General features: G+C 47.5%; 4 protein-coding genes across 11 annotated transcripts; 2 read left to right on the top strand and 2 right to left on the bottom strand.

Moving 5' to 3' along the window:
- Window positions 1-1585: 1585 nt before the first annotated feature.
- On the top strand, window positions 1586-6111 carry tlr21 (toll-like receptor 21). 2 transcript variants are annotated; one of them, XM_061290142.1, is made up of 2 exons: window positions 1586-1697; window positions 2577-6111. In XM_061290142.1, the coding sequence occupies exon 2, from the start codon at window positions 2646-2648 to the stop codon at window positions 5589-5591; it is 2946 nt and encodes a 981-aa protein (XP_061146126.1). In that variant the 5' UTR covers window positions 1586-1697; window positions 2577-2645; the 3' UTR covers window positions 5592-6111. The 2 variants fall into 2 exon arrangements, with proteins under 2 accessions (XP_061146126.1, XP_061146127.1); XM_061290143.1 differs by having other exon boundaries at window positions 1670-1811.
- Window positions 6112-6173: 62 nt separating this feature from the next.
- On the bottom strand, window positions 6174-9607 carry si:dkey-250k15.4 (uncharacterized). Of its 4 annotated transcripts, none has more exons than XM_061290148.1 (5): window positions 9438-9607; window positions 8256-8338; window positions 7032-7974; window positions 6735-6880; window positions 6174-6659 (listed from the first exon to the last, which is right to left on the bottom strand). In XM_061290148.1, exons 3-5 carry the CDS (start codon window positions 7972-7974, stop codon window positions 6174-6176), a joined length of 1575 nt encoding a protein of 524 aa, XP_061146132.1. In that variant the 5' UTR covers window positions 8256-8338; window positions 9438-9607. The 4 variants fall into 4 exon arrangements, with proteins under 4 accessions (XP_061146132.1, XP_061146130.1, XP_061146131.1 ...); XM_061290146.1 differs by having other exon boundaries at window positions 7032-7979; window positions 9438-9606; XM_061290147.1 differs by lacking the exon at window positions 9438-9607 and adding an exon at window positions 8459-8693.
- Window positions 8877-11036, top strand: pafah1b3 (platelet-activating factor acetylhydrolase, isoform Ib, gamma subunit). Of its 4 annotated transcripts, none has more exons than XM_061290152.1 (6): window positions 8877-9031; window positions 9185-9316; window positions 9758-9847; window positions 9917-10033; window positions 10104-10226; window positions 10318-11036. In XM_061290152.1, the coding sequence occupies exons 2-6, from the start codon at window positions 9236-9238 to the stop codon at window positions 10576-10578; spliced, it is 672 nt and encodes a 223-aa protein (XP_061146136.1). In that variant the 5' UTR covers window positions 8877-9031; window positions 9185-9235; the 3' UTR covers window positions 10579-11036. The 4 variants fall into 4 exon arrangements, with proteins under 4 accessions (XP_061146136.1, XP_061146138.1, XP_061146137.1 ...); XM_061290154.1 differs by having other exon boundaries at window positions 8891-9037; XM_061290153.1 differs by having other exon boundaries at window positions 8893-9041.
- A 165-nt stretch (window positions 11037-11201) lies between these two features.
- On the bottom strand, window positions 11202-17962 carry ceacam1 (CEA cell adhesion molecule 1). The gene is made up of 13 exons (XM_061290140.1): window positions 17773-17962; window positions 17411-17704; window positions 16081-16362; window positions 15687-15950; window positions 14442-14717; window positions 14118-14369; window positions 13696-13971; window positions 13364-13615; window positions 12936-13211; window positions 12617-12868; window positions 12097-12381; window positions 11672-11920; window positions 11202-11582 (listed from the first exon to the last, which is right to left on the bottom strand). Exons 1-13 carry the CDS (start codon window positions 17816-17818, stop codon window positions 11494-11496), a joined length of 3093 nt encoding a protein of 1030 aa, XP_061146124.1. The 5' UTR covers window positions 17819-17962; the 3' UTR covers window positions 11202-11493.
- Window positions 17963-18624: the final 662 nt, after the last annotated feature.

Here is an 18624-nt window from a genome sequence, read left to right on the forward strand (position 1 = left end):
AGAGGAAAACAAGTAAGCGCACAGCAAGACAGGACGCAGCTGATAATCGTGGTTGGGGGTAAAGGGGTGGACAGGCGGCGGCGGTCAGAGAGCAGTCGTAATCAGGCAAATGGTCAGGGCGGGTGCCAGACAGAACTTGGGAGGGTCAGAAAACGGGCATGGTCGGCAACAGGAGTCGGGTAGAGAGCGCATAGTGAGCAACCGAGGAGCATCACCAGACTGACTAGGACTGGCTGGGATGACGGAGTTTAAATGGCGCTGTTAATGAGGCGTGAGGTGCATGTGATTTACTTGATTGGCAGGGCGGGTCATGCAAAGCTCATTATTTCTCAATATTGACTCATTATTTATTTTGGCAATCACTCCCTTCCAATGAATCCCTTATAGATAGAGTTTTGCCCATTCTACCTTTTATGCAAGAACCACACTTGAGGCAGTTTGGCCATTTTACGCTTGCAAGCGGAGAAAGCCATCAGAGGTGCTTAAAAGCAGTCTAATTTTCACCTCTTGCAAGGGAATATTTGTTGAGAGAAAGCAGGGTGGGGGTGAGAGTGAACAGGGGCTCACCTTTGCAAACTGGTTAATCAGTGCAGAGGGTCTTAGTTCTTTGTTTTACAAGGTTGTGGAAAGAGATAGTAGTGGAGCATTTTAGATACCGTTTTTTTCCGTGTATAGTGCGCAAAATTTAACGAATTTATTGTCCTAAAATCTGGGGTGCGCATTATACATGGGTACAAAAAAAATTGTTTTTTTTTTTTTTTTTTTTTTTTTTTTTTAGAAAACAAAACCAACAACAGGACTGACCGACAAAGTCGTGGAACAAAAAGACAGGGTGACATTACCAAAGACAGGAACAGAAAGCAAACAGACATCATGACAGTAACACATGCAACGATCCGACGGTGAGCGAGGGGCAGACAGGACTTAAATACAAAACACGTTACATCGATTGAGTTGACACAGGAAGAGAGGGGCGACGCGAACAGAAACTATGGCAACCTAGACACATAGCAAAACTGGGGACGAGACGTGACAAATGTCCATCGAAATGAAACTTGAAATCACCAAGTTTTGGTTTCCAAGGGTGTTTTTATTCCTCTTCAACGTCTCTCCCATACAGAGCCGCCTTTTTCACGTCCGCACGCCTCTTTCCCGTGCGCGCACGGAGCGCGGTGGTCCGTTTATGGGCAGCCAGAGAAATCAACGCCAACAAAAAAAATTACATCCAGCCTAGTTAAGACCATACCAAAGACTATAAAAATGGGACCCATTGCGTGTGTGACGATCATTGGGACTTAAAAAAAAATAAAAATAAATAAATTTCATAAAAAAAAAAATCATAAAAATTGGGTGCGTATTATACATGGGGGCGCACTATACACGGAAAAAAACGGTAACTAACAAGAATGTTTCCACATCATTTGGAAAGTTTCAACGAGTCAAGGAAAGGTGGAAGGTTTTAGCAAATGATTCTAGTCTACATCCCAACATAATCATACAATCAAAGTAAGTTGTCAACCCTAACACCTTCCATCACCCAATTGTGTCTGCGTGTAATTTTCAAATGTTTTTGGATTTGTTCAACCTTTAATTGACGTCAGCAAAGTACCGGGGAATTGTAAAGGGCAACAGTGTCATTCGTCTTCCTCTTTCAGACAAAGAAAGAAGGTGACAAGACACATTTCCTTTGCTATCGGGTAAGACTACATAATACTGCAATCGTTTCATTCTTTTCCAAATAGTACTTAGATTTGCTTTTTCATGCGGTGTTTGGTGCAGAGTGTGCAAAAGGTTGTCTTCTCACGAGGAAGGTGAAGTATTCTTTTGTTGCAATTATTTCTTCATTTTGAGCGCAAACATCTCGAGTGTAAGATAATTGTTGTTTCTTTTGTAGAATTCCAATTTTTTGTTCACCTGAAGTGTCACGTTCATGCCGGGACATTTTTTGATAGTGAATAATGACTTCACTCACACTATGTACACGCTGTGCTTTCACTCGAGCAAATTCCATATGGTGCATATGATTGATGTGTGTTCAACAAGCCTGTTAGATATTTGTGAGGAAAACATCATTAAAACAATTGCACATATTTTTATGATGATCCAATATTTATTTTGTCAGGCGTATCCTTCCAATAAAAATATCATGATCTTTAGAAATGTGTTTATATGTGTTGTGAAGTCATTTTCAATTAATAGAATTGTTTAATCATTCATAATTACATTCATTATAAATCATACAATAGTTTTTGAGTCATTGAATTTTCCATCACAGATTTATTTTTTATTATTTTTTTAATAAGCCAGCATTTCTTCACAAACGCCGCTTGTTCTGCAGCTGACAATGAGCCAGTATTCATTCTTAAATGCTGCATGTTTAAAAAAAAAAAGAAAGACAAAGCGAAAGAAGAACAGCGTGCGCAGCTACGGTCTTGTTGATAAAAAGAGAAATGGCTGTTATTTATAAGGAAGTGTACCATCAGCGTCACACCTCAGCAGGTGGGAATGTTCCAATCGGTGACAAAAAGCAGCATGCGTTTGATACCACTCATGTCTTGTCCTTTTTCTCCCCTCAGATATACTTGGACGTAGGTCCAAAATTAGCCTTTGAAGGACTCAGTGCATTGCCAGGAGAACGCTGAGCCATGGCGGCTCTTGTCTATTGGCTGTCGTGTCTCGCGCTAGTCTTGGCAGTGGCGGCGGCGTATACCTTCAAGAATTGCATTGAGACGAGGGACGGAGCCAGGAACCTTGGCTACAAATGCATCCAACGTAAGGAGACCAATATCTCCGCCATCATGGATGACCTGCAGGGACATGTCATCAATCTCAGCATCTGGGGCAACTCCATCCCGCACATTCCCGACAAAGCCTTCACCCGCTTCACGGACCTTCAGCTGCTCCGGTTGGACAGCAACAATGTGAGCACCATTGACGCCTTGGCCTTCAGCGACCTGCACCAACTGAGGTCTCTCAACTTGTCCTTCAATAACATCTCTCAGTTGAGCCCCTCGCTCTTTGCGAGCTTGCACAATCTCACTTTTCTCTTGCTGAGGGGCAATCGACTCAAGCGGCTCCCGGTAGGGATTTTCTTTGCCGTGCACAAGCTTGGCACTTTAATACTGCAGCAGAATCTCCTGACAAACTTCTCAGAGATTGTAGAGTCGGTGTCCCGCTTGGGGAATCTGTCGATTCTGAAGCTCTGCCACAATAAGTTCACGTCTCTGGAGCACAACCGCATTGCTTTCCCCAGGTCCCTCACCAAGTTATACCTGTATGAAAACAAATTGTCCACGTTGGGATGCCAGCGCTCCTTCCTCTCGGGGGTGGAGATCTTGGATTTGTCCTACAATTCTAGACTGACCGCTGAGGATTTTGCCGGTGTGGACCTGGAACGAACCAACTACCTCAAATTGGACACCACCGCGGTTGACGTAATCAAGCTTTTAAATATCAGTAATATCCAGGCGGGCCACGTGGACTTCACTGGCACAGGTGTGAAGAACAGCTCTCTGCTGCTTGAGCTGTGCGAGGTGCTGAGACGAAAGATGAAATATCTCAATGACCTACGCTTGGGCAACAACAGCATATGGGATCTTGCAAATGACACGCTATCCCATTGCCCCACAATCAGAATGTCTCTGGATTTATCGCGAAATCAAATAACCTCCAGGAGCCTCGAGGAAAGTAGCTCAACCTGCCTCCGTTTTCTTGGCAAGAATCGATCTTTAAAAACGATCATCATGGAGAATAACAAGCTAACCAGACTTTACTCGTGCAGGAATGTGAGGCCTTTCCACAAGTTGGAGGAGCTGAATCTACGCTACAACCGAATTCTGATTGTGTCCCCCTACGCCTTCCATCACACGCCAAACGTTGTCACCCTGAATTTAAACATCAACACCATCGCCTTTCTGGCTCACAAAGCGCTCAAAGGGCTGGTCAGGCTCAGGACACTGCGTCTGGACAACAACCTCCTCACTGACCTCTTCATTGACACCTTTGAGGACTTGACTTCACTGCAGACGCTCAACCTGCGCAACAATCGTATCTCTGTCATTTTCAACAAGACCTTTTACCGGCTTAACAATCTGGCAACGCTGGACCTGGGAGGGAACAAGATCAGCCAGATTCACCCCGCAGGACTTGAAGGACTCCGAAACTTGTCCAACTTATACTTGGACGGAAACCACCTGAACCAGATCGACATGTGCCTGCATCCCGTGTTTGAGGGCATGCTTAAGGTCCTGGATTTGGAGAACAACTTTATTCACTTTTCCCGGCTCACCGTCATATCGCCATTTGTGAATCTCAGCAGACTCGAGGATTTGAAGTTGGGCAACCAGCGTCCCTATGGCCTCAAGCTGTTGCCACGCAAGTTTTTCCACGGCCTGGGTAACCTCACTTCTCTTTACCTCACCAACAATCAAATCTCTTACATTGCCGTTGATGCCTTTGATGAGCTCAAGCGCCTGCGTTTCCTCACGCTAAATAAGTGCTGCGACGTGAACATTCCGCTACTGCCGGGCATGTTCAAGAACCTTCGCAACTTGAGCAGGTTGACTTTAGAGAACGCGGGCATCCAGAACTTCTCCCGGGAGGTGTTTGGCAATCTCAGCCAGGTGCAGACGTTGCAGCTCAACCACAACGGGATGCAAAGCCTCGACGTGGGCATGCTGAGCGACCTGCATCGTCTGCGCTACCTGGACATACGCAACCTTCCACTCAGCTGCACCTGCCTCAATTCCCAGCTGCAGAACTGGACAGTGAGCAACAGAAAGGTCCAAGTGGTCTACGTCTACAACCTACCGTGCCAGGAGGGCCAGAAGAACTTCTACAACTTTGAGACAAACGTCTGCTACATCGACCTGGGCGAGTTTCTCTTCTTCAGCACAGCGGTCGCCGTGACCCTCTTGACAGTCATCCCGCTGCTTTACGTTAAACTCTACTGGAAAATGAAGTACGGCTACTACGTCTTTCGATCCTGGTTTGGCGAGCAGTGGCGCAAATTCAAGGAGGAGGAGGAGAATTGCATGTACGACGCATTTGTGTCATACAATTCCAACGACGAAGTGTGGGTCATGGAGCAGCTGCTGCCCAAGCTGGAAGGCACCGGCTCATCTCTGAAACTTTGCCTGCATCACCGCGACTTTGAGCCCGGCCGGGACATTGTGGACAACATCGTGGCGGCTGTGTACAGCAGCCGCAAGACCATCTGCGTGGTGAGTCGCAATTTTATCCAGAGCGAGTGGTGCTCCTTGGAGATCCAGCTGGCCAGCTACCGGCTCTTTGACGAACACCGCGACGTGCTCCTGCTTGTCTTTCTGGAGCCCGTCTCAGAACACCAAATGTCCTCTTACCACCGCATGCGGAAGGTCATGCTCAAAAAGACGTATCTGCAGTGGCCTTCCTCAGACTGCGTCAACCCCGTGCAGGCCCAGGAGCTCTTCTGGAATCAGTTGCGTCGTGCAGTAAAGGCTGGGAGCAAACTGGAGATGGAAGACCGTGACGAAACTCGGGCGGCTCCGGAGGATTTGGGAGATTCTGACACTCAGACTCTCATAGCAGATGGAAACTATTACACTTATTAAAATAATTGTGCGACTAATTAGCTTGTTAGTCATCCAGGTCATTTAATCTGCAAAAGTTGAAGTGGAATTACAAATGAGAAAAAAAAAGAAAATGTAATTCTTGATCTAATTGGCTATTTTGGTGAACAAATGTCACACGCGTGGTATTAAAACACAGAGGACGCATTGGAAATTGTGAAATAAAATGTATCACGTCTCCTGCTTTGAGACACAAGCGCCTCGACTAATGAGCTTTTGAGAAAGGATGCATTGCTTGGTCTGTTTTTTGCAATTTGGATTGGCATTCCACATTTTCGAGGTTCATTGTGATCATTTTGGATTATCCACTTTCACTCTTCTTTGTCTGACTGTTTATGAGAGAACAAAAAAAGCATACGAGACGTGAACAGAAAGTGAGTTCAAAGAGAATTGATGGTAGAAAGATTATTCTGTCGTATGTGCCAGATGAAAATCAAGGTTTGAATCTGCTTAATTATTTTTCAAAAAATGACAACCCATCAGAATAAAGTATTTGAACTTGTGGGGGCAAGACAGAGCATATTATTGCTAAGAATACGTTACCTTTTTGGGTTAATACAATAGTTAGTACAATTTCCTGTGGTAAAAGGACAAGGGCTTCGGACTTGACAAGGATGCAAATAAAGATGGAGGACTGTAAGATGGCTGGTAACGGTGATCGTGGATGGAAGTTAAAGGTTGTGAGCACAAAATGGGGCTTGGGAAGTACTGTTGACTTTCAAAGGTTTCCCGCTCGAGGGGAAAGCTCTCAGGTGAATATCGGGCTGCAAGCTCCTGGCGGGCGCCAAGTTGCGTGCTGCTCGCCTGCGATCGACTCAACCTCCTCCGCGCAAAACAGTCCTCAAATGGACCCACAGTGTAGTCCGTTTTGGCAAAGCCGTGTGTCGCCGGTTCCGCTCGACAGGGAGGAGATGGGCCAAACAAGTGATGAATCTCTGTCGAGGAGGAGCCAAAATCCATGCTGAACTCCTCCGGCAAGACGTGAGGCCTGAAGATATCCTCCAAGAAGCCTGCCGAGGTGTTCATGGGGCTGCTTTGCCAGGCGTCGGTCTTCTCAGAAGACAAAGTAAGGTGCAAGCGGCTAAAGGCTTTGCTACAAGAAAAATAAAATACAGACAGTCATACCTGGCTGAAGTGCTGCTGTGGCGAGCTCCTGAGATCCCAGGGAACGTGCTGCCTTCCCTTCCTTGTGTTTTCCAAAGCGGAAGCATCCTTGCTGCCGAAGTAGAAGTAATCAGCAGAGTGGACTTGAAATGGTGCTGGGAACGTGTCTAATAACAAAACAAAAATCCATAGCTGTTTATCAAATTAAAGGCCATAAATTAAAGAGGGTTAAAGTATGACGGATACGAGTGCGGCATATTTTAGTTGGATGTTCTCATGGATGATTCTGGGCTCTCTGGCGCTTGTGGCAACACTTACCTGGCATCAAGCGACCATCCCAGTCTTTCCGTGTGGGATATTGGACTTCTGTCCTGGGATGATGGTGGAGGTCGGTGGTTGAGTGTATGCGGAGGAGGTTCTGCTGCAAGCGCTGGCCGTGCGCCGCTCGCAGAGCCCGCACCAGCACCTCCCTGCTCTCCGCCACCAGATCCCTCTTCCTCATTAAGGGGAGGCGCAAGGCTTCGCACAGGTGCCGTGCCACCACAGCGACAGACTTACAGCCAGTGTCCTCTCTTTGGGCATGCGTGTCCCCCTTGGTTTCCACGACGACGGGCCGACAGCGAATCGGGCTAGAGGGTGGGCGCGGGTCAGGGGGGTTCTTTCTCTGCGGCGTGCATTCAGCAGAGGATGGCAGCCCCTGGCGCAAATCGTTTTTTGCTGGATGTTGTTGTTCTCTTTGGTCCGGCGTCACATCTGACGCCGGGCTGTTGTTGTCACGTGCTTCCTCAGTTGCTCCGGCTTCCTCATCGAGACCACTTGCAGCAGTCATGACGTGCGAGGATGTCGCCTTTGCCTTTGTCTCCTTGACCCTGGCCTCCCTCTTCCCCAGTAACAGCTGCTCGATGTCGATAGACTTGACCTTGCAGTTGAAGAGCCCACGGCGGCCGGTGAGGCGGGCCTCCGTGATGACACTGGCTTCTTGCGTGGGAGCCAGCGCTTCACAGGGCGCCGGCGGCGGGGTCGATGCGTCGTCCCTCCTGCAGCCGTGCCGGCAACAGCTGTGCCGGCAGCAGCCGTATGGGTGCCCGATATCCAGGTTGCCATGAGGGTGGCAGCTGCGCGCTTTGAGCTTGCAGGCGTCCTTTGTGCCTCTCACCTGACTGCGCTCCTTACGTGACTTCAGGCGTTTCACTTTGTGCTTGCTCACGTCTGCTGGGCATTTAGAGGCCCCCACGGATTGTCTCTCTGCCAAGTGGCTCATCTTGACTTGAGAGAAAAAACAAAATTAAACACGTTTGAAAATAAAATATTTCTGGGAAAAAAAACCTGCCATACTGGCAGTATACTCATATCACCCTATTTTAAGATACAGATGTTATACAAGTGCTGTCTGGTGGCAGTCAACTCACTTGCTGCAGAACAAGCAGCAGTTTGGCAGTCTACAATTATTTCAATTCTATCCAAAACTGAACACTAAACGCGTGCAAGTTAAGCTAACGTGGCCGCGTTGCAGATATTCGATCAAAAGTTCACTTTACTCACAAACTGGCGAGGGCGCCATCTAACGGACGTCTGCAGAGCCAAAACAGGAGACTGACTGGTCAGGATCAAAGAGCCCACTACACCTGCAAAATCAATCCATTTTTTTATTTTATAAAACGTGCAGTGATGGTGAACGGTACAATCGATCGCGCCCGTTAGCCGTATGCAGGTGATTGCAGCTGCAATTTAAACGGAAGACGCACCTGAATGGTGTTCCTGTACTCCGCCCTAATTAACTACAAACTATTTAAGCCGCGTGAGGCGGAATTAACAGCAAACCCGACGAATGAACCTTACAATTAAATTAATTCAAAAACAACTGCCGACATCACAGCTAATTTTAAAGTTTTAACCGTCCCCCTAAATGCGACGCGTATATGCGCTAGGCATGCGCAGTGGTGGCGCTCTCAAACGTCACTCGACCGGACCATTGACACATTCCTAAAGGAGTCCCACAACGTAGCAGATTTTTTTTCTCCCATTTCCCCATTTAACTTTTATGAAGCCCAGTATTTACGTATGTAATATTTTTCTCCAATGGTGAATCGTGATTGTAAAACACCGCTAAGGGAATGAAATGTTTTGAAACAATGCACAGTTATCCCCACAGGATTGCAGTGGTACGGGCCATCAGCGTGAACCTCACTTCCTGAAACGGATTTGGGGAGATGATGACACGAATTTGCACTATTTAATTATCCATTTCAACGTTCACGTAAATTCTCACTGGTTTGATCTATCATATAGCCTGGCGCACAATTATTTCAACGACTAAGGTAAACGTAAGTAAGTTGAATAAAAAACAAAAAAAAGCTCACAAGCTAGCCGCCGGTGCTAATTTCATTGGCGTCTGAAACGACCGCCCGGTTAGCCGTATTGTCTAGACTGTTTGTTTTCTTTTTTTCTTTCGGGTTGGGCCGTTGAAACAGCAAGAGCCAAAGTCATACGTGGCGGCTTTTTAACGCTGATCGGGGCCGACTATGAGCGCCGACGAGAAGAACCCGGCCGCCACACCCACCGCCTGTTTGGACACCCAGGGAGACGGACGATGGATGTCGATGGTGTGTTCATAACGTAATTTAAATGAGCGTACCCCCCCCCCCCCCCCCACACACACACACACACACAAAACACAGTCACGAAATTGCAGGCAGACGGCCAAATTACATGCAATTTACATACATTTTCAAAACCTCTCCCCCATCTGCTAATAATTGACCCAGGGCTAGTAGTTGAAGGACTACACCACAAAAATAGGTCCACTCAAAATGTCTGCCTCTGAACTTCGCCGGCGCTGTAAATCCACTCATTACCAGTTTTCATCCAGTCTAGCCACATTTTAGTGCATTAAACTACTTATGACTGTTAAAGTCGAGCAGCACCCTCTATTGGCAGAAAGGGCTGATCCAGCCGAAGCCCCACTGTGGCGGCATCACATAAATAACATAAAAACCCTTCGTTATGGCACTTCCTGTATTAATAGTTCTTCTGCCCATGTGCAGCACAACCGCTTCCTGTCCGACAGCAAAGACAAAGAACCCGACGTCCTCTTCGTTGGTGACTTTCTGGTGCAGCACATGCATCAATTTGGTGTAAGAAACCATCCTTTGTGTCCACCCTTCTAAATTTATGTTCATGTGCAAGCCAGATATGTTTTGCAGGTGTGGCGACAACTCTTCTCGCCACTCCACGCCCTCAATTTTGGAGTTGGCAGTGATGCCACACAACACGTGCTCTGGAGACTGACCAACGGTGAACTGGACCACATCAGCCCAAAGGTATTGTGGACATCATTAGTTTTCGGTGCATGGACACTGTGACGTCATCCCGTCGCTTCTGTCACACCAGATCGTTGTTTTGTGGGTGGGGACTCAAAACCACGGACACACCGCAGAGCAGATCTGCGGCGGCATCATGGAAATCGTCCAAGTGGTCAAGAACAAGCTGACGCACGCTCACACGCTCGTGCTGGTAAGTCGTCACGCCTCCGCTAAGTATCAGTACTGATAGCGGCCTCTGCTTTTTTTTTTTCTTTCAACCTGAAAATCCCTCTTCCATGCAGGGACTCCTGCCCAGAGGTAAGTCCCCAAACCCGCTACGTGAGCGCAACGCCGAGGTCAACCGGTTGGTGCGGGCAGCCGTCGCCGGCCTCGCTCACGCCTCCTTCCTGAACGTGGACCCGGGCTTCGTGCACTCCAACGGCAGCATCTCCCACCAGGACATGTACGATTACCTTCACCTCAGTCCGCAGGCCTACCAGGCTGTGTGTGAGCCGCTGCAAACCCACCTCAAGTCCATGCTAGACAGGTCTGCCGAGAACTGAGTAACACATACACACATGCGCACGTATAGACGACTCGCACTGGTCCCTCATACCCGCTAGCTTAGCAAGAATGACAAATAATATCGATGACAACGCATCGGTGGGTGACGTGGTTGTCAATCACTGTTACAGGTAATGGGACCAAAACACTTGAAATGAAAATAGTGAAATAATAATTATGAAATAAATGTGAAATGCTGGAGAAGGAGACTAATGCCCAGATGAAGCTCCCACTCCTGTTTTTGTCCCGTGATGACGCTCCTCCTCAGACTTTATCCATGTCCTTAAGCACTTTTTGCTGTTGTACTGTAGTTGAAAACAACAAACGCCACAAATGTGTTTGTTGTGCAAGTCTTGTGTCGGGAGGCGCCGCTCCAATTTGGCCTTCAGGAAAATTCCATTGCTTCAATTTGCGAGCAGTGTAAGCTGAGAAGACAAATTAAAGAAAGACAACAGCATTCTCTTGGTGGGTGTGAATTTTGTGTATATTTACTGTCCGGTCTTCTGCTATGTCCTCCACTTCAGAGAAGTGCTGGTACATACTGACGTGGGTCCCGTGCCGTTCACCAGATTTGGATGTATATATCCCCAAATTAAACGGACAAAACAATACGGCCCGGGGATCAACCAGTCTTCCAAGTTTTATTGATTTCACAAAAAATACTACAAGTCAACGCCTGATAAAGTCTAAACACACATCATATGGTTTGATCTCACACGACTTTGGCCAAAAGTGCAAGAGTTGATTGTTGGCAATGGTACCACTTTGAAAGTAGGATAAGCACGTTCCAGTGCAGTGACAGCAATAATCACAAAGTGCTGCCGTCAAAAACGAAAATGAAGAATAACAGATGATGTCTCCGCCGCCTTTCCGAGCTGACCAATGACGGAATGCTGCAAATGATTTGGCACTACTCAGTGGAAGAGAGCCTGGACAGACACGATCAAAGCACTTATGATCACCAGATATTTGTGCGATATGGACTGGAGGGCAGAAGCAGAACCTGGAGAAAAAATGACATTTCAGAGAAATGAAGGGAATTTCTCATTTTCTGCCCATGATGGAATGTCGTTGAAGGAGAGTCGTACTCACCAAAAGGGGTGATTAACTTGCTGCGCGACATGCTGATGTTGGTGACGGGGTTGGTCGCCTTGCACGTGTAGTTGGACTCCAGCAATGGAATTTGGATGACGCTGCTCGAGGCAACGGCCGATGAGGGGATGTCATTTAGGAACCACTCGTACTCGCTTTCTGGCCGCGAATCTGCCACGCACTTGATGGTAACGGTGAAGAGTTCTTTGGACAACTCTGGACCCAAAATAGTCACGCTGAGGGGGCCATCTGCAAGTGGAACGAGCGGTCAAGCAAGCCAGAGATTTCTTTTTTTGTAAGGTGCCAATCACAATATGGTTTACATTTATCCATTTAATAACGTTTGTCCTGATTCTGGTCGGGGTTTGAGCTGAGGCCTATTCCGGCCGTCAGTAAGCAAAAACTTCAATTTGTTCAGTACTCACAGTTGACCAGGAGCTCGTACGCGGGGCTTTTGTGAGACCCGACCAGATTGCTGGCGATACACTCGTACGTGCCGTCCTCGTAGCGTGTCAAGGGTGTGAAGTGAAGCTTGTTTTCTTCCATGTGGTATTGGGAGTGGTTGGTAGCAGACCAGTTTGCCGCCAGCTCTGTGCCGTTTTTCCTCCACTGGATGGACGTGTACGGCCCGTCCACTACGCACGTCAACGTGAAGTTGTCGCCGTCGATGGGAATCGTGTCGTTCTGCACCTTCACTGACTTGATGTCCTCTGAAAATGACAACATGCTCGAAGTTGAAATTCTCCTTTTGTCAAAGATCAACTAGTTACAAATATTTTGCTCTCTGAACTGCCTGTTGGCTCCATCCTTCTAGCCCTTAGTTCGTTTTGTGTTTTGCTGCCATGCTCTGACCTCACGCATAAAAAATAATCTAACTGTAAATTGTAACTGATGTTATAAACCAGAACATTTAGGCAACGTTTAGGCACTGTTGTGGATTCTTACCAATAACGTGGAGCATCAGGGTTCTGGTGACGTTCTTTCCTGACACGGGATTGCGGGCCATGCAGGTGTATTGTCCAGTCATGTTAAGCGTCAGAGGAGGTGTCACAAACATGGAGCTGTTCGCGACCAAGGTGATGTTGTGCCACCAGCTGAAGTGACTATCGGGCAACGACACTGCCGAGCAGCTGAAGTTTACCGACTGTCCCTCCACGGCCACGGGTGGACCGTAAACCATCGGCGTCTCCGGTCCAACTGCAGCAATAAAGCATGAAGTTGATTTGGAACCGATGTCACCGTTTGACGTCTACGTCATACTCACAGTTGACAAGAAGCAAGTGAGGAGGGCTTAGCATGTGTTGAACCGGATTGAAAGCCCAACAATGGTACTGTCCGGAATCATTACGGTGCAGCTCGTTGAACGTGACTGTCTGGTTATCGGAGGACATGGTGATCCTGGCGTCGGTGATCAGCGGCTCTCCGTTCTTTTGCCACAACACATGGTCAGCGGGCCCGGACACGTTGCACATCAACATGTAAGCGTACCCTTCCACGGGAGGATGCACGGACACATTTATGTGGACATATTTGATGTGCTCTGAAAAAAATAACACGGGTTATTTGCTGGTTGTTTTCAGGGCTATGTATGGTATAAAATGAATATTTGTCACGGTAGTTAGTTTTAACATCTGTTGCAACTCTGATTGTCGCTGTGCTGGTTCTTGGTGGAAAATGTTCACAAGGTCTCACCGAGAACGGTTAGCACAGTATGGGCCGAGGTGTTGTAGCCAGTGACAGTGTTGCGGGCCGTGCAGGTATACGTCCCGCTCATGTTGGTGCTGAGAGCAGTTGTCTCGTACATAGAGGTGTTGGCCACATTCGTCCCATTGAAGGACCACGTGTACTGACTGAGCGGGTACGATGAGGCGCTGCAGCTGAGTGTGACGTTGCTTCCTTCCAGCGTCACGTTGGGCGACGTGACATTAGGCATTCCGGGTCCATCTAAAACATCAAATTTGTATTCTCGTTTGTCACAGCACAGATACACTGGTGGTCGTGTCATCTCATGTAAAAATTCTCACATATGACGTTGAGGGTATAATTTTCAGTGGTGAAGCTGCTGAGAGGGTTAGAAGCATTGCACGTGTAATTGCCGTTGTGGGACAACAACACAGGCTCAAAGGTGAGGGTGCTGTTGTTCCAGGAGAGGCTCGTGTTGCCATCCGTGTACAGCGGGGCTCCGTCTTTCGTCCAGGTGATAGACTTCACGCTTCCTACGGTCTCGCAGGTGAGGTTGAACGTGTGGTTCAGGATTGGGTTTGCACCCCCCGCCATTACCGAGGCCATGTGCACCGGAGCTGTGGAAAGGTTGAAGCCAGGGAAGACATGGAGCATAAACATTGCCCCATACATTGGACAGGAGGTGACAAAATGTAAGCATAGAATATTGCAGTTTCTGTCGGAAGCCATTTGAGGAAATTATATAATGAGTCACTCCACTTACCCAAAACAGTGAGCGTGTGATACGCGGTGCTGTTTTTCCCGGTGACATTGTTGAAGGCTGTGCAAGTGTATGTCTCGCTCATGTTGAGCGCCAGCGGGCCGGTCAGGTATTCGGAGGTGTCAGCCACCTTGGTTTCGTTGAAGTGCCAGCTGTACACGCTTGGAGGATGCGAGCTGCTGGAACAATTGAGGAGAACCTGGTTTCCAGTCAGGGCCATGGAGGGTCCTGTAATCACTGGCGTCTGTGGGCCGTCTTTAAAAAAAAAAAAATCAACACAAAGATTACTTTCTACTTGAATCAGTGGACCGCATGTTTTGGACTTACAGAAGACTTCCAGAGTATAGGGACTGCTGGTCATGTTGCTCACTGCATTGAAAGCATGACACGTGTACTGGCCAGCATCGGAGAGCTGGACCGGGTTCAGAGTCAGCGTCCGGTTCTCCACATCAAAGATGGTGGTATTGTCAGCGGACACCAGGTTGCCATTCTTTATCCAATAGATGACTTCTGCCTCTCCGGTCACGTGACAGTTGAGGGTGAAGGCCACCTCGGCCACCGCCACTCCACCCGTGTGGTTCACCGCGACGGCCGTTATTGGCGCTGTGGGACCGATTCATGTGTAGGGTAAAACATCATTACAAGGAGATTTGATGTTAGTTTCTGTCTGAAATGGTGTGAGATTAACTTCTTAGCCCAAAAACATTCCAGCACTTGAGCCTGCATGAAACCGCCTCGTCGTTGTTTGTGAAAGCACCACTTCAAGTGTGGTGTGATGTGTGAGCACTACTGTCAATCTGAAAGGACAATAAATAATATAACATCCATTTTCTTCTGCTTGTCCTGTTGAGACCGCCTACTCCCTGGATTGAATGCCTGTCAATTGTAAGGACAGCAACCTTCCATTTCTCCATCCACTTATTTTCTGAAGTTTATCCGGCCACCGGTGACAGGTAGTAGCTGAAACCTCCTCTAGATTCCCAGTCATTCACAGAACATGACTATCAGCCATCGAGACATCCATTTTCTACTTATTTTGTTCAAGGTCATCCTAACTGACTGTAGGTGGAAGGCAAACTCCTCCTGGATTGGTTGCCATCATGGGAAAAATATAAACCAAAAACCGGACAGCCATTTTGTGCCGCTTATTGCATGCAAGGTCACTCGGAAACTCTGACACATAATGTCTATTTTCGAACGCTTGTTCTATTCAGTCCCAAAAAAACGGCAATGACTGGAACCTAACCCAGTTAACTGGGTCAAAGGCACACCTGGATTGTTCATCAGTCAATCACAGGGCACAAACAGACAGATGAGCAGCTACTCTTTTTCTGCTGTTTATTGCGTTCAGGCTCAGAAACTAGAGCATCCAGAAACTGGAAACACCATCCATTTGGGGAAACTGGGCCCTGTACCAATTGAATGTTGTCCAAAGACAGACAAAACCCAGAAGGGTCACCATTCAGTCCTTAGATCTAGAATACCATATATGGATTCATTTATTTGCTCTTGAACGGGGGAGCTCACGGGCCACAAACAGACACTCTCCTGCAACAGAAGAGCCAACCTTACCCATGATCCTGATCATTGAGCTCACACTGCTGAACCTGGACGTGACAGAGTTGTGCAGGAGACACTGGTAGTCCCCCGAGTGGTTCTCTGCAACCATTGGTAGCTCAAGAAGTGCCCCGCTGTGGTTGAGGTTCATCCCATCCAACATCCACTGGATCGTCGCAGGGGGTTTGGACTCGGCCGAGCAAGTCAGGGTAATGTCTGAGCCCGTGATGTGGGTGTGCACCGGGGGCGAGACTGACACGGCGGCGTTTGTGGGTCCATCTGGAGGAACAAAAGGAATGGTGGGAAATAGTACTGGAGTGTGAGATATATTCCAGAAACATGCAATGGTGCGAAAGTTTTAACGAGGCCATATTTAACACCAAAAACACTTTTGTGGCCTGCAACTTACAGCTGATGTTGAATTGTGCAGACGAGGTGATTCCCTGGCTAATGCCGTTGGTCACGTTACACCTGAACGGGCCCTCGTCGTAGCGTGTCACTTTGCTGAGGGTGAGCACGGAGCCGTCATGGCTGAAGTGCACGTATTCTCCGGGCGTCACCTCGGCCGTGTTGTTGAGCCACGTGAAGGACAGGGAAGTGCCCGTGAGCACAGCGCAGGTGAGCGCCACCGTGTCATTGAACTCCACCAGGTCGGTGCCATTTGCGGACATTGTCGCACCCGAAATAGGTTCTGTGGATAAAGAAGGGCTCACAAAAGTTTTTTCAAACGATTTGTAATGTGTTCAAACTTGAAGTGGGAAAAGTAGGGAGTCAAAGTCTGGATTCGATTCCTTAAGTATAAGAAAAAAGTGCAGACCAAACTATATAAGATGGTTCTGGATAACTTTGCAACAACATAAAGTCAAGTTAATTTATATAGCCCTTAAACACAGAAAAGTCTCCAAGGGAGGGATTAAAACTTAAAACTTCTGGTCACAAAATAGTTTCCCTCTTGTGTGTGTATGTTTGGAAGATACTGTAGCAGGCTCTTACAGACAGCAAAGCTCTTCTGCATTGTTACATGTCTTTGAAAGAGAAAAAAAAACTGTAACTTGGAAAGACTTGTCGAGTCATGCATCTGGTTTGCAGATGTCATATCCAAGTCAAGGTCCATAAATTTTAGCCAAGTAAGCCAGAAGTCCTAAATTCAACAGCTTGAGTTTGACTACTGTCAAGTGATTAGAGTCCCCCGTATCTGCTGGATTGCTCCCCAATCCATCACAGGGCTGGACAGAAACGCAGCCAGCCATCGAGCCATCCATCTACAACTCATTCAGGTTTGGGTGCAGCTCAATCCTATCCCACCTTTCTGTGACAAAAGGCAGAATACATCCTGGCTTGCTCGCCAATCAACTGGAGAGCACATTTAGACAGTCAGTCCGCCCGCACGCCCGTCCGTCCGTCCTTCCGTCCTTCCGTCCGTCCGCCCATCCATCCATCCATCCATCCATCCATCCATCCATCCATCCATCCATCCATCCATCCATCCATCCATCCATCCATCCATCCATCCATCCATCCAGGATGGATGGATGCATGCAATCTTCTACTTCATCCTGTTCTTGGTCAAGGGAAAGTGGGATCCTACAGTACCTCAGCTGACAACAGTCCATTGCAACCAATTGAATTGGTCAACAGTCAATCAGGGCACATGCAGACAGACAACCGTGTAATCAATTCATCCATGTTCTACTGCGTATCCTGAGCTATCCAGCTACTCTCCACAAATCATGCCTTACCTTGAACCGACAGCACTAACTGTGAAGCGGAGGAACCCACATCTTGGAGCGTGTAAGTCCCGGACTCCCCCAGCCCGAGCGACATCACCGTCAACGCTGAGGTGGTGGCGTTGAACACCACCCTGCCCGTCCAGTTGGAGGCGGTAACCGCTCCGCCAGGGAATATGATGACCACCAGGTTATTGTTGAAGAGCCACGCGCCCGTGTTAACTTGGTTCTGGCTGAAAAGGGTGACATTCTTCCCCACTGCTATTGGGTTCTCCGAGGCGGATATTCCTTGACCTTGCGCACGATCTACAGACAGGGAAAATGGTCTTTAGCGCTGCTTCATTATCATTTGAGTCAGAGAGATTTAGTCTTACCTGCTGAGCAGGAAAATAGCGATATGAGGATGAGACACACTAACATGATGCGTTCCCCAAGGCCTTCTTAGCAAAACTAATTGATGACCAATCCTGCTCGCTGCCTTGATAGCAAATATTTGCTGTGCACGACTTTGTGTTGATGCAAATGCTCAACGCTGCCGCCACAAAGCCACCACGCCCTGTTTTGCCCTGATCCTCCCGGAGCTGCGCCGCAGGAGTGTCCATTTACTGTAAACCTCTCTTGTCCGGCAACTTTCCATCCACTTGTCGTGGGAGTGGGGGGAACACAATGACGCTTTCCTTTCAACGTTAACTTAAGGACCTTTGAGCTCGAGCAACGTTCCTTCACACTTTGAATAAACACTGGAAGATTTGTTGTGTAATGAGCAATTTGACATCAGCCCAATCCACACATTTGTATTTGGGCAAACACAAAAATGTTTTGCCCAAATTCTATATTTTGGTGTTTAACTCACAAAAAGCAACTTTGACGAGTCTGTGAATTAAAATAGTGTTTTTGTTATGATTTAGTATGAGCAACTTGGCCACTGGATCCAATAAAACAAATCACGACAACACAAATGAAGTCTGTAAGCGAGTCAGTTAACTACTCAGTGAATCAAAAAATACTTAAGGTCAAGAAAATGCGTTATATTGTCTCTTTGTGTTGCTGCACTATTTGTATTCACATATCTGGCTACTGATGCCATTACTCAGACCATCTGTTGTCTTTTTCAACATGTGTTAGCATTAAGCTAGCTAAAGGGAAAAGGTGTGTGCTTGTTTTGAATACTGTACACAAGGTGTAATTTTCCCAAGCGGCAACAAGCAGCTTGAAACTTCTTTTTT

Source organism: Syngnathus typhle, linkage group LG10 (genome assembly GCF_033458585.1).
Source record: "Syngnathus typhle isolate RoL2023-S1 ecotype Sweden linkage group LG10, RoL_Styp_1.0, whole genome shotgun sequence".
In the NCBI taxonomy this organism is placed as follows: domain Eukaryota; kingdom Metazoa; phylum Chordata; class Actinopteri; order Syngnathiformes; family Syngnathidae; genus Syngnathus; species Syngnathus typhle.

Excerpts from the sequence above, each read along its gene's own strand:
- tlr21 (XM_061290142.1), top strand. The coding sequence starts at position 2,646 with ATGGCGGCTCTTGTCTATTGGCTGTCGTGTCTCGCGCTAGTCTTGGCA.
- si:dkey-250k15.4 (XM_061290146.1), bottom strand. Across the intron at positions 6,881-7,031 it reads GGATGGTCGCTTGATGCCAG|ACACGTTCCCAGCACCATTT; the intron begins GTAAGTGTTGCC and ends TTTTGTTATTAG. Across the intron at positions 6,660-6,734 it reads CACAGCAGCACTTCAGCCAG|ACCGACGCCTGGCAAAGCAG; the intron begins GTATGACTGTCT and ends TCTTCTGAGAAG.
- pafah1b3 (XM_061290152.1), top strand. The coding sequence starts at position 9,236 with ATGAGCGCCGACGAGAAGAACCCGGCCGCCACACCCACCGCCTGTTTG. Across the intron at positions 9,317-9,757 it reads ACGGACGATGGATGTCGATG|CACAACCGCTTCCTGTCCGA; the intron begins GTGTGTTCATAA and ends GCCCATGTGCAG. Across the intron at positions 9,848-9,916 it reads AGCACATGCATCAATTTGGT|GTGTGGCGACAACTCTTCTC; the intron begins GTAAGAAACCAT and ends TATGTTTTGCAG.
- ceacam1 (XM_061290140.1), bottom strand. The coding sequence starts at position 17,818 with ATGTTAGTGTGTCTCATCCTCATATCGCTATTTTCCTGCTCAGCAG. Across the intron at positions 13,972-14,117 it reads TCACACGCTCACTGTTTTGG|CTCCGGTGCACATGGCCTCG; the intron begins GTAAGTGGAGTG and ends ACCTTTCCACAG. Across the intron at positions 11,921-12,096 it reads GTACGAGCTCCTGGTCAACT|ATGGCCCCCTCAGCGTGACT; the intron begins GTGAGTACTGAA and ends TTCCACTTGCAG.